Here is a 14,576-nt window from a genome sequence, read left to right as displayed (position 1 = left end):
GGTCTCAGCTGTGGAGAGGCGTCGGTCCAAGAGACAGCAAGAGTTAAACCACATGCGTAGAACAACAGACAAAGCTGCTGACTCAGGAACTCTTGATTAACAGCACCAGGGGTCAGCCTATCTAAGATGACTGTGCCACAGCAACCCTGCTGATAGCAATGTCAATTTCCTGTGAGCTAATCGGTTATGTTCGTGTATTGCGTTGACCATGTTTGGACCCTGGACTGTGTTGACCTTGCCTGTGGACTTCGATTTGGCCTCTGTTGGATTGATTGGATTTGACTCAGACTGAACCTGGTTTGGAGAATTTCTTCCTGTAAGACTTTGCTATTCTACTTCTGCCTCTGCCTGTTTTACGCTCCGTCTGGCTAGCCTGACAGATTTACGACACCTACCTGGAGATGCCAGGGATTGGATCTGGGGCCTTCTGCATGCAAAGCAGATGCTCTACCACTGAGCCATGGCCCCATCCTCAAAGGGACAAACCAGCATTCTGCATCATAGGAAGAATCCCGTGAGATTGCTGAGAGCATCGGTGCGGGGGCAGGCCCTGCAAGAAAGCCCTTGGGGATGCTCTTTTGATAACACAGGAACAGGGCTTCTCCCATTCTTGAACTGATATGTCCAGAGCCCTGTTACCAGCTGAGCTTATTCAGCTCGCTCCCAGAAGCCTCCCTGGTTGCAACTGCATCTCCAGGCTTGGAAATTGCACTTTTGCTATGCTCATGAGCTGCACTGCAATGTGAGCTCCCAGTCTATGTTCTACATGGGGACAAGTCACTTAGCTGGCAGTGGACTGGTCGCCCCTAGATTTGGCTGCAAGCCAACAAACTGGAAAGGGGATTAGCTTCACACTCTCTATAAAGGGTGCCAAGCTAAGCAGGCTCCCAGGACTAGCTCCTGCAAGTGTCTGGCATCTAAGATCATTTCAGCCTTGGAATGAAATCTAAACTCCCCTCTTCCTCTCACAAAGAGACAATACCTGGCCATCAGACCAGGGAGAAAAGACAGATAAGACAAGTTTCTTATCTGCAGCCTCCATTACAATAGGGATGAGTAATTGATGTAACTTTGAAAGTGTGCCTATTGAAACTGTTGATAGAATTATTGGGGGAGTCAGTCCCAGCACAGGAGATTCTTTAAACGCACCTGCACACTCCAATTGTCCTCACAATCAGCCTTGAATACCATAGGCGATTCACACATCTTCCTATCCAGGAAGGACTATCAAGACACAATGCATTCAACAACAACAACAAAAAAGTTGTCTGGGCTCCCCTGTTCAGCACAGCAGGACAAAAGACAAGTGCCCTCAAGGCACATTTTGGGATATAAGTATCTCTAATTCCATGACCCAGTGTGCTTCCTCATGTATATATTACACCTGGGACTCCCACTGCGAAACATCTCAGTGCCTCTCACTCTGGACCCCAGCAGACTTCAACAAGAGACTCCAGCAGACCACCTGGGTGTTCCACTCCAGGACAGGTGATATAGCCTCTTGCCCAGCTCCTTCAGGAGCTGAATCGATCCCTTTCTCTTATTTCTGAAATCTTGCCCCTCTATCTTAAAGTAGCTCTCTAGCCCGCCTGGGAATTTACACATAATTTGGAACTTTAAGATAAATGTGCCTTACAATAGTCTGTTTCTTAGCATATTTGTAGTGCCTTTAAACTATGGCCACATAGTAATTTAGTCTGATTTTATTTTTAATAAACTCCTTTTTTATTTAATTCAAACCTCTCTCTCAAGCTGATTTTCTTGAGTCCATACGCTTGCGCAAATTAAGGCTGATTGGAACTGTCTCCCCTTTTGAGCTAAATTCCCCACATTCACCTGAACTAGGGGGTGCAGGCCAATCACACTCGAGGCAGTTCCATTAACAGCCCCTTTTGCTTTGTGTTGCCACCCGGTAGTTCTACCTCATCCACTCAGCTCCCACACTGCTTCTTTAGATTAACATAAAGACCCTCTGTCTTCTGTCACCCAGTTAACCCCTGTTTAGAAGATCCCTCTGCTTTTACTTCTTTTGTTTTAAACCCTGTAATTGACCTGGACTTCCTGAGGGTAGTGTGCTTCGAGGTGTGGGCTTGTTGATGGATGCTCTGCTCAAGTAGTGCTCAAGCACTGTAAGATATTCCCCTTAGGGGATGGGCTGCTCTGGGATGTGCACCTGCATGCTTGCATGCAGAAGGTTCCAAGTTCCCTCCCTGGCATCTCCAAGATAGGGCTGTGAGCGACTCCTGCCTGCAACCTTGGAGATGCTGCTGCCAGTCCGTGTAGACAATGCTGAGCTAGTTAGACCAATGGTCTGACTCAGTATAAGGCACCTTCCTGTGTTGCCCTGGGACTCTCACCCATGTGCCTGCCTCTGCCATTTTCTGCACTCCACACTGGTTTGTGGTGCTCACCGTGCACAAGTCTTACTCTGAACCTTGTGCCCGGTAGGCACCCAGGTGTTTTTGGACTCCCTTCGGATTAAAATCTGAGTCCAGCAGCCTCAGAAACATCTAGTGAAATAAAGGCCTTATTGCACCATGAAAGCTGGATCTCCAGTTTGAGATCCAATGGTTTCCTTTCAAGGTTTCAGTCCTCTCAGTAGAACAGGAAAGGAGCAAACTATTTGCTTTCTCTCCCTCTCTCCCTCTCATTTCTCTCCCTCTCCCTCTTTTCCAATTCTACTTTGACTTTCTGTGCAATGGCATGGCATTGGTCATGATCCCACACTCTTCCCCCTCCACTTACAGAAACAGCCTTCAGATCCATTCTGCTACACTTGTGTAAGCAGACAATATTCAGTACCTGATTACTGTGTTGCTCTCTCTCAATAACATCCTCTCTCTCTCTCCCCCCCTCCCTAATCTAAACTTATCTATCTATCTATCTATCTATCTATCTATCTATCTATCTATCTAATTTGTATACCGCCCAGTACCAAAGTCTCTAGGTAGTTTACAGCAATAAAACAAACCAATTTTTAAAAAACAATTAAAGCATATTAAAATGAGCAAATTAAAATACTCATAAAAACAACCAAATAGCTAAACAGCTTGGCTGAAGAGCTTTAGTTGTTTCCTAAAAGCCAAAAGGGATGGAGCAGCACTAATCTCAGCAGGAAGTGCATTCCACGGCTCTGGGGCAACTACAGAGAAGGCTCTCCTTAGAGTCACCACCAGACGAGCCGGTGGCACTCTCCGATGAACCTCCCCTGAAGATCTTAATAGGCGGCGGGGTTCATAACTAAGAAGGAGTTCCTTCTTTCTTTTTTAAATGTCCTGGCCTGCTGACTCTATTTGTCTCTCCCCTCTAGGATACTTTGCAGTGATGCTCCATTATCTAGACCCCTTCCAAAGTTACATGCTTGCTGGTTTTGTGCTAGTTGTTCTAGATCAGAGGTTGACACACATGCCAGAAGCGAACCGATATTGCAGAAATGATTTTGCATGGCACACCACCTTTCTCTTCTCCTGCCCACTTATCTTCTGGGCACCCCGAGGATCTCAGTGTGCCTGGAAGATGAGATGAGGGCGTGGGGAGGAGTTGGCTCCGCTGACCCTGCCCAAGGGCCAGCTCCACACCACCTCCCTCCCTTACACCCGCACCGAAAAGGTAAGCAAGAAACACAAGGACTAGCTGGGCTGCTGCAGGCACAGCATAGCAGAAAGGCAAGCAGCATGCCGGCCCAGGGGATGCCCCACTCCTTTTGCCCTGCCAACCATTCCTGGGCTTCCAGCAGCCTTCTCCCCTGGCAGCTTTAGCAGTGCAAGTTGCTCTTTTGGTGGGTTGGGGAGTTCCCCAATTTGGCAAAGAAGCAGCCTGCACAGCTACATCCAAAGATGGGGTGGGGGGTAGGGAGAAGAGAAAGACAGAGCGGTTGCTACCTCTCTGTCTCTCTTCTCTCCCTGATGGCTTTAACTTTTGCAGCACAGGCTGCTTGTTCACCAGGCTGGGGAAATCCTCAATCCAGCAAAAAAGCAGCCCACACCACTAAAGTTAAAGCTAGGTTGGGGGAAGAAGAGAAAGAAGAGAGGCTGCTGCTGAGAAGAGGTGCTGGCTGCAGGCTTGGGGATAACCCCCAAGACATCACTGTTCTGGCATATGGGGGTGTGACCAGTATAAACGGCGTGTCCAGAAGCGGCGTGGCACCACCAGTGCTCAAGCTGCCAGTGCTTGACCCCTGATCTAGAGTCATAGGATGTTAATAACAGCAAAGGTCCAGCCCCCTGCTCGGTGCAGAAAGCTGCGATGGCATCCATTTAGGCTCACTCTACCAGATGGATAGCTGTCTGCAGAAAGGGACTCTTCTAGCACAGTGGTTTCCAACCTGGGGCCCTCCAGGCAGTGGTAAAAAGGAAAGATTGTGCTGCCCGGTCAGTCCTAACGACCACAGAGCCAGGTATACCTAGGTAATTTTGAAGCCTGGACCCAAAGGCCTTTGGAGGCCCCCCTCCCCGCTACAAGTTAAGCACCATCACCTAAAGGCCTTTGGAGCGCTCCCACCACTGCAAGTTAAGCATCACCTTCACACACACACACACACACACACACACACACACTTTGTGTGTAGAGCCCAACACGAGCAGACTGAGCTCAGCCCTGGGCGGCCACACACGGCCACGTGAGTGATCAACTCACATGATTACTAGCTTCGTCACAAAGCCTATGGGGTGGGGGCGATTGGGGGCCAACCCACCCCTGGAAGTCCCAGGATGCCCCACGCAAGTGCACAGGGCATTCTGGGGAGACCGCCGAGGCCAGGAGGCTTGTTGTAGCCTCCCAGTCAGGGGTCTACTCACGAGTTGCCACGGTGCAGAGCTGCGCCATGGCATCTCACAATCTTACAGAGGGGGTTAGTGGAGCACTTGCTCCGCTAACCTCGTTTAAGGGGAAGGCTACTTTGGTGGCTAGCCGCTGTTGAACCACTGGGATTGCCTGCAAGCCCAGTGGTTCTCATGATGGGGGGAACAAGCTAAGCTCCCTTAGCCTGGTTTCCCCCCCTCGTGAGAATAGCCTCACAGTATTTTTAACACATGGGTTCTTGAGGGCACAAACAGCAACTGAACACACAAGAATGTAAGAATATAAAACAAGTGGGTTTTTTTTTAATGCAAATATGCATTGGCAGAAACATTTCAACAAGCAACTCAACGGATTTCCCATATCACATATTTCTTTACCCACTCCCCACTCTGTCTCCAAAGGATCCAATATTTAAGCAACAGAATTTGCAAGAATGTAAAGATGTACAAGACAATTTATGCAGATGTACATCCGCAGAAACATTCCAACATGTAACTTGACACAGTCCGGCCACCATACCACCAAGGACAAACAAAAGATCATTTGGCTGGGTGGGGGGAGATTATGGAGGCCCCGGGCTTCCACTCAGAAGTCCAAGGGGAAGAGAGCCTCTGTTTCCAGGTGTTGCTGAACTACAACTCCCTTATTCTTCCTGGGGTTGATGGGAGTTGTAGTTCAGCAACATCTGGAGGACCCCAGCTTGGCAACCAGTGCTCTAGCACCTGCTAAATTCCGCCAGCTTCAAAGTGTAATAGTCCTAGAACTGATTTAGTATCCCTGCCCCAGACACACAAACTAGAGGGCTTTGTGTATAAGAGACATTGGTTTGACCAAGCATAACACCATCAATGGTTATTAGCCACAGTGCCTACACAAAATTGTTAGGTTCTGAGGCAATATGCCACAGTCTGAACAACACTTGCTGGGTGGCATCCAATGGAGAGAAGGCTCTTGACTCTATACCCATTTTGTGGGGTTCCTGGAAGCATCTGTTTGGAAACAGGATATTGGACTAGATGAATGTTTTGTCTGATCCAGGAGGGCTTTTATTATTGGACTTGAGGTGATGAATAGGATGTCAAGAAACTAGCGGGACTCAGGTCCTCTTTCCTTCTGGCTCTCTGCATATCATCCTAACAATATACAACCTCTTTGGTGACTTTGACATTTCCCCTCCAGAACAATCTAATCCAGGGGTTCTTAACCTGGAGTCCAAAGGGTAAATTCAGGGGGTCCGTGGAAAATGTATATAATAAAGGGTAGCTCCCCCCAAATATCACTTATAATCAAAGATGATAATCCTTATTTTTCTTGAATTTTAATTATACCTCCATGGTTGACACTATTAGGGATTAGGTCAGTCTTGCAATAAGCAGGGTTTTCCTAGGCTTGCATTTGGATGGGTGACTATATGCAAACACTATGAGCTGTAAGATATTCCCCTTAGAGCAGTGATATTCACTGTTTTTCACAGAGGGGCCTCTCTGGCGGTGGTGGGGGGACCTTCAATGCGAGAGCCATTTCTTACTTTACTGACATAGTACCGTGATTTTCTCTGTGCTGAGAGAGCCCTTTAAGAGAGACGCAGCCCTCACTTAAGACTCTGTGGCAGGAGAACTCCTCCATGGTGCAGGAGTTCAAGAGGGCTCAGTTTCCCTTAAAGGAGCCCCCTACCCAACACTGGGCAAAGTGCAGCACTGGTCATTTTAGCGAGTGGTCATTTTTGCTAGGGATAGGGCCATAGCTCAGTGGTAGAACTCTGCAAGCAGAAGGTCCCAGGTTTACTACCTGGCATCTCCAAGCAGGGCTGCAAAAAAGACTCCTGCCTGAAACCTTGGAGAGCCACTGCCCATCAGTGTAGACCAGGGCTGCTCAACTCCGGCCCTCCTGCAGATGTTGGCCTAAAACTCCCACAATCCCTGGCTATTGGCCAGTGTGGCTGGGGATTATGGGAGTTGTATTCCAAAAACAGCTGGGAGGGGGAGCGAAGTTGAGCAGGCCTGGTGTAGACAATACTCAGCTAGAGGGACCAGTGGCCTGACTTAGTATAAGGCAGCTTCCCATCAGCTTCAGCTTCACCCAGGCCTAATAAACAATTAGTCAGGGGGCTGCACTTAGGGTTGATGGAGGTTGCCACTGGCCCCCAGGCCTTACAATGAAGAAAACTTCTTTAGGGATGGGGCCATAGTTCAGTGGTAGAGCTTCTACTTGCATGCAAAAAGTCCCAGGTTCAATCCTTAATATCTCCATGTGTGCTTTACACACATGGCTTTTATTATTTATTTATTTATTTATTATTAAAACTATTATACCGCTCTTCCAAAAAGCTCAAGGTGTTCAAATCTCCTCTGGAATGGAGTGTACCAGTTTGCATATTAGCTGAATTTACCCTGAAGTCACTGCGGGCTATCAGGGACCAGTACAGACAGGACTCTGTTTCCTCCTGAATCATGGCTGCACATTCTTCCTTAGCCTGAATTATGTCTGGCTTTAAAAAAATCCTCTGTTTTCAGTGGCTTAAAAAAAAACAACTCCAAGGCTTCTGTTATACCCCAGAGTTTCTCTGTGATGTGTGGAGGGGCCATTGCCGATAATTCAGCCGGAGAAATTCCTGAGCTAAATGCAAGCACGTGCAAAATGTGGTTCTTCCTATGCTTTCAAGTTCAGCTTCATCTTATTGAAGCCTGGTCACCATAGGAACACAGCTTTACATATGCAGATGTTGTGGAGTCTTAACCATGTCTGTGCAGCTTAACAATGGAGTCTGCAGGTTAGATGTAACCTGATCCCCTTGTGTCTGAGCTGATTTTTCTTCATCACACAGAGAAAGCAATGATTTCACAAAGGCAAGTTTATTATAAAAACCAGCAAAAATTTGGATCCAGTTCAGCAGGTTGGGGTTAAGTGCTCTTTTGTTTTGGCTTGTCACTTTTGTGAAAATCCGGCTGGCTATCAAACTAAAAAAAAAGTAATAATGTAGGGAGGCATCTTGCGCCTCCTCCTGGGATGTGATTGGTGGCAGAAAAAAACCAGAGCGGGAACGCACACAGGAGAAAGATTGCAGGGAATGCGGGGAGGAGCCGACAGCTATGTGAACAGTCCATCTAATCCCCCAAATTAAACTGCCTCGAATGTGCTCTGAAGCAGATACGCTTTTTGGATACCCCACAGCATAAAGCCATGTGTGAAGAACTCCCAGGTAGGGCCAAGATAGACTCCTGTCTGAAACCATGGAGAGCTGCTGCCGTTCACTGTAAACAATACTGAGCTAGATAGACCAGTGATCTGACTTGGTATAATGCAGCATCCTATTTTCCTATGACAAGAGACACTAGAGCAGGGGTGGGGAACCTTGGCACTCCAGCTGTTGTTGAACTACAACTCCCATCATCCCCAGCCACAATAGTGGCTGGGGATGATGGGAGTTGTAGTTCAACAACAGCTGGAGTGCCAAGGTTCCCCACCCCTGCACTAGAGTGTAAGAAGCCCTACTGCTTTCCCAGCAATGCCCATGAAAAGGACCCACAGCTGCCTCTCAATAACTTGAGGCTATAATCCAGTGCTCTCCTGCTCCACCACTTGTCAGATCCCACTGAAGTCTCACAGGCCTTCTGGAGCTGCTTCAGTTTTATGAAAACAGATTATGCCACCATGACCTCTTTGGAGGAAGGATGGGGCATAAAGGCAAATTATTCATAATGTTGGCCCCAGTACCTCCTTCCAGCTGTTTCCATCCTTCTTCTCTTCATGTCACAACAAGATGTGATGCTGTGACATCACAGGAGTTTGGCCAATGGCTAGGAAGGAGCTCACAGAATGACAGATGACCACTAACCTCTGTTCATGACCTTAAGTTTAAATTAAATGGAATAGAACACCAGCAAAGATACACAAGAGGAAGCAACACTCTTTTAATTGGAAACTGCAATGGGAGAAGAGCTTGTGGCTTGATACTGGAGGTCAGGGGCTGAACCTAAACCTATCTAAGTTAATACACATTAATGCCTGGATAGGGCTCTCAGGCTTGAGCACATATTCCACAGTAGCTCATGTAGGCTAGCATGCAGCCTACATAATGATGTTCCTGGTTAAAGTCCGAGACTCCTGGGCAAAAAGATTACTCATGAGTATGTGCAAAATGTCTTTCACTCACCACTGAGTAACCACAGCCAGCATATACTGGGCGCTTGGTAGAGGAGGTTTCCAGGTCAAAGAAAATCATTTGCCAGAAGACCTGAACCACATCCTATCTCCAAGAAATTAAACATCGATTACAAGGGAAGCACTTGCTTGAGTGAATCCACAGCTATGAGGAAACAAGGTGGCCTTGGGCAAGTTGCTACAATCAATAAATGAGATCTTTGTTAATATTGTTTGTTTAATTCATTTCTATTGAGCTTTTCATGAGGTAGGGGGCAGCGGTTCAGAAAAGCAAGTAACTTCTCAGTCCAGACGGAATGTTCCTTGTGGGTTTGACATTTGAACCTGCTCAAGTCTGTTCCTGGGATTCTTCACCCAACATTCTCTGCCTGACTTCCAGATCTTGGGGATGGAAGTTGGGAGAATGTGCCAGTAGTCATCTGAACCCACCCGTCGTCAAAAAGCTTTGGAATCCTCTTTGTGCCTCAATTCCCTGCCTGCAATAAAGAGAATAATGAACTACCTGACAAAGTTGTTTTGAGACTGATACAACCCTCAGATCAAAGAGCTGCCAGAAAGTATCAAATATTGGAATTAAACTACACATTACTTTCAGCATGTGCTGTGCAGTTATGTGCATGTTTTAACTTTGTTAGGAACATAGGAAGCTGCCTTATACTGAGTCAGACCATTGGTCCATCTAGCTCAATATTGTCTATACAGACTGGCAGCAGCTTCTCCAAGGTTGCAGGCAGGAGTCTCTCCCAGCCTTATCTTGGAGATTCCAGGGAGGGAACTTGGAACTTTCTGCATGAAAGCAGGCAGATGCTCTTCCCAGAGCCACTCCATCTTACAGTGCTCACACATGTCTCCCATTCAAATGCAAACCAGGGTGGACCCTGCTTAACAAAGGGGACAATTCATGCTTGCTACCACAAGACCAGGACACCTAATGGCGCAGTGGGGAAATGGCTTGACTACCAAGCCAGAGGTTGCTGGTTCAAATCTCTGCGGGTATGTTTCAGGCAGCAGCGATATAGGAAAATGCTGAAAGGCATCATCTCATACTGCACGGGAGGAGGCAATGGTAAACCCCTCCTTTATTTTACCAAAGGCAACCACAAGGCTCTGTGGTCACCAGGAGTCGACAACAACTCGACGGCATACTTTACCTTGACCACAAGGCCAAGAACATACAAGGTGATCCAATTTGACACTGATCCAGATTGAGATTAGGTGATCCAGACTGGAACCATGAAAGGAGGAAGATTTAAACCCTTTGCCGTTTAACCCCATGGTCCCTAGCCTGACCCTATCCAACTGCTATTTGACGGGTGAGAAGATCTCCCATTGGCTCCCATGGGAGCTTTTCATCCTGGTGAAATAGCAGCTGCAGGGTGTGTTTGTGCAACCCAGATCAGGATTGTGGCCGAGCAAAAGGGTAAAGCACCCCTCCGCCCATTGTCCCAATCCAGAATGGTACCCCACATGCTACTGGACAAAGAAAAAAGAAGCACACAACTGCATAGCATGTGCTTAAAGTAACATATAATAGGGGTGTGCATGGACTGTTTGGTGCAGTTCGGTCTGAATTCAGTTCGAATTTAGACCAAACCAAAGCGAACTAGTTCCAATTCAAATTTGGTTTGAATTTAGACTGAACTATACCAAAGCAAACCAGTTTGGTTAAACCAATCAGCTGGGCTCAAACGGGTTCAAAGCCATTTGCAATCAAACTGCTCGAAACAACCCAGTTCGTGGCAGTGGGGTTTGCAAGTCAACCAGTTCTGCACATCCCTAACATATAGTTTGAGCCTAGCATGTAACTGAACTGGTTAATGAATGGACAGACTATCAGCTGATTTAACCCATTGTAATTCTGGTGACTCAGATAATAAGAACAGCCCTGCTGGATCAGGCCCAAGGCCCATCTAGTCCAGCATCCTGTTTCACACAGGGGCCCACCAGATGCCGCTGGAAGCCTACAGGCAGGAGTTGACAGCATGCCCTCTCTCCTGCTGTTACTCCCCTGCAGCTGGTACTCAGAGGCATCCTGCTGAGGCTGGAGGTGGCCTCTAGCCCTCCAGCTAGTAGCCACTGATAGACCTCTCCTCCATGTTCTCCAAACCCCTCTTAAAGCCTTCCAGGTTGTTGGCTGTCACTACATCTTGTAGTAGAGAATTCTACAAGTTGCTTATGCGTTTTGTGCAAAAGTACTTAGTACTTCCTTTTTTTGTCCTAAATTTCTTGGCAATTATCAAATCATACGCAGAAACAACTCTAGATAAAACCTCAGACAACTCTGGCAAACCCTACTCAGAGTTATGATTCTCACATCTGTTTCTTTAGCCCAGCTGGAATTAACAACCAAGCTAGTAAAACAAAATAGGGAATGGAACCCAAGAATCTCCATGTCTTAGCAAGGTGCCTAAGGATCCCACAGCTATCACCAACACACTGTGAAAAACTGAATATGGTGCTTAATATCATGGGAAAATCAGTAGCTTTGCAGAATCCTGAGAATCTCATATTTCTCTCTTTAAAATCAAGTTTCTAGTTCTCTTGCTTGCAGAGATAATCCTGAAACTGTGTTGCTAGTTTTTGCAGCTAAAACAGATGCTGACCAAGGACGTCTTCTGCTGCCATGAATCTCAGTCCGTCCCCAATACTCCTATCTGTGTCTTTACAGACCTTGTTTATTAGTTGTAGTCATCTCTCATTCCCAGCCCCTGACCATAAAATGTGCAAATAAAATAAGATAAAATTGTAAAACCAGATATCGTAATTGTGCAGATTGTTTAAAGGATGCAAATTAGGTTAGTTAAATGAAAATAAATGTTTCATGTTAAAAAGAGGAGGAGAAAGGGTGAGAGAAAGGGGAGGCTGAATGAGAAAGACTGTTTTGCAGATATAGCAAATACAAAGTAAGTATTTGAATATCTCATTCCTATAATAGGAGTTGGGTTTTGTGGTTGAAAAAGTCACCCATTTGTTGCACAAAATTCCAGGCTCTCTGTGTGAGAAGAATTTAGGAAGATGAACCTATAACAACATGTTCAGGGCTTTGTTTTAGAGCTCATAAGCCCATGGTGTAATTAAGTTATACAAGAAGTGGATTTGACTCCTCAGTGTGTGAGGGTTATTCTTCTCTATTTGTAAGAGGAAATGGCTTTGGGAGAACATGGCCACATTCATTGTGTGCTCTGGCCATGGTCCTGAACAAAGGGAAACAAAAGCTACCAGCTGTTAGTGTCAACCTGATTCTCTGTCTGTGGCATCATATTCAACCCTGGACATGGTCTGTTTCTGCAGACATCAGACACCATGAAAGACAAAATATATCTCTTCAAGGAGAGCTAAATCCGAAAATGTTCTGAGTGTGCTCAGGATTTGACCTTTGAATCCTATTCTGACATACAGCAGTAAGGAGATGGTGTCTTCACAAAGAAAGAGGCTGAAATTGTATTGTGGCTAGAGGGATGTAACTATTCGCATAAGGGAGTTCTAATCTGAAATGCACCTTGAATAATTTCTCTGCTACTCTGAATATTCTTCACTTGCACTTTAACCCAGGATGTAATCAAGTCTATGATTACATTTCAGAGCACCGAGAATCCATTTTTCCTTGAAAACCATCTTTAAAAACAGAACCTCATCAAAGTGGAGACCCAGTTAGCAATGCTACCTTGGTGTGCTGTCACTTTAATGGTTCAATCTGCTGCCTATGGAGTCCCATCCATTCTGGCAGAGGTGGGGCTAGCTTTGGACTAGTTGTAGAAAAGCATGTCTGAGTAACTGGTTAACTCTTTCCTCCCCAGGCAGAGGCAAAGATAAAGGCATCAAGAAAATCCCTGTAAGAAGACATTTTCATGTTTTGTTTTGCTTTAAAAGGAGAAAGGCCAGGTGAGAGAAAAGGGAGGATGAAGGAGTGAGACTGTTATGCAGGTACAGCAAATGCAGAGCAAGCACCACTACCCAAAAAGGGAACATTTGCCCATATTCTGCTCAGTGGATTAGTGTGGGATTTCTTTGTGCATGCAGCCTGGGCCCTCACCTCACATCACTTTCCCAAAGAGAGATGGTTCTACTCCCAAAGGAAACTAAAGGTCTGCCCGCCTTGAAGAAAGTGGTCCATTCATCTTCTCCCCTATGCATAATTCAGCTCCCATATATAATAAATGCAAGGAGAAATGTCTGGTACTGTGTGTGTGCGTGTGCGGAGGACTATGGAAAATAAAGGTCAGGTGTGTTTCATCCTGGGCAAATCCCTAACCTGAGCTACCGATGGAGCCTTCCAAAATCAGGAGGGGAATGTCATTTACTTTTCATTTAAAACAAACATTTAAACACACAACATCAACTATGGACAGACTTTAGAGTCCAGGAAAGAGGATTTCAGCCTAGGACTGCAGTGTCAGAAATAATGGTTTTCTTTGGTACGTTTCTGAGACTGATGCCCAGTCCTGCCTTCTACAATGTATATACAAGAAATAAGCTCCGTGCCTCCCTCCCTCCCTCCCTCATTACCTGTCAAGTGTTACAGAATTCAGTTTTCTAGGCTTCTCTCCCCCCCACCCCCTTCACTTAAGATTCAGTGTTTAGCCCCAGGAAACAAGCCATAAATGAAAAGCCTCTTCAAACACAACGGGAAAATCTGACCCCCATACCAGACAGAGACAGACAGGGCTCCCCTCCCCCTTCTTTAAACAAAGGCTGTTGAAACTGCAGAAATGCAGACACAAAGCACACTTCGGTTTAAACACCCTGACTCCAAGCAGATCCCTTGTGCATCCCAAAGGGACAGCCACCTGCTTTTTTGCCTTTTTTGTTTTGGTTTGGTTTTTTGGTTTTGGTTTTTTTTAACTATCAGACTCACATTCTCAATATCTAAGAATCTGCATGGGATAATATTGGCTAAGAATCTCTCTCGCTCTCTGGAACCCCACGAAGCGCTTACCTTCTGTGAACTGAATGACTGGGTCCAGTGATACAAAACCAGCCTGTCCTTGGATCTGAAAGCAGGGTGTGCCAGGTCCTGGTTTTCCTCTGCCTCCATGGATTTGCCCGCATCGTTCTCCAGAGCTGAAATGGGCCACCAGCTGCAGTTGGTGGGAGTAACATTGTTGGGAGTCGCCATGACAGCCTGAGATTATGGAAGAACAGAAGAAAGAAAGAGCTGCAGCGGCTGTACTATCGGAGCATCACAGGGGCTCATGGAACCAGCATCATTACTGGAGCCAAGAGGGTTGGATTTCATTACTCACTCCAGATTGGCATGGGGAGCCCAGGGCAGCAGGATCAGCGGCAGCATCTGGTTTGAGAAGAGAAGCAGGGGTGTCGCTGCTGCTGGGTGTGCTAAATCACAGCCCCTTCACAACCGTGGCAAGGTTGCAACTGAAGCACACTGCTGCACTGCTCATGCATTGTTCCAGTCACAGACACAACAGGCAGTCTCTGCCACCTGCCGGCAAACCTGAGTGTCTACACTGTTAGCAGATAACTGGAGGACCTGCATCTTATGAGCAATACATTGTAGCCTCCTTTAGCAGAATGACTTGTGGGAGGCAGAAATCACAATGTCCAGATTGTCCAGGTATCTGGATAAATGGGTCTGATGATTACCTAGGGTAACAGAC

At 46.5% G+C, this 14,576-nt stretch overlaps 1 protein-coding gene across 2 annotated transcripts in view; it reads right to left on the bottom strand.

The window, feature by feature from the left end:
* The window catches only part of GDAP1L1 (ganglioside induced differentiation associated protein 1 like 1), a 77,760-nt gene extending 63,399 nt beyond the window's left edge, over positions 1–14,361 (bottom strand). The window contains exons 1-2 of one of the 2 annotated variants that reach the window (XM_053244661.1): positions 14,205–14,361; positions 13,898–14,083 (exon numbers count right to left, since the gene is read on the bottom strand). In XM_053244661.1, coding sequence (XP_053100636.1) covers positions 13,898–14,077 — 180 coding nt within the window. In that variant the 5' untranslated portion in view covers positions 14,078–14,083; positions 14,205–14,361. Of the gene's footprint in view, positions 1–13,897 lie in introns of both variants that reach the window. The other variant, XM_053244662.1, reaches the window with a different exon arrangement.
* Between the last annotated feature and the right edge of the window lie 215 nt (positions 14,362–14,576).

This window comes from Hemicordylus capensis, chromosome 4 (genome assembly GCF_027244095.1).
Source record: "Hemicordylus capensis ecotype Gifberg chromosome 4, rHemCap1.1.pri, whole genome shotgun sequence".
Taxonomy (NCBI): Eukaryota; Metazoa; Chordata; class Lepidosauria; order Squamata; family Cordylidae; genus Hemicordylus; species Hemicordylus capensis.
The sequence above is the reverse complement of the archived record's forward strand: the minus strand, read 5'-3'. Positions and strand labels throughout refer to the sequence as shown.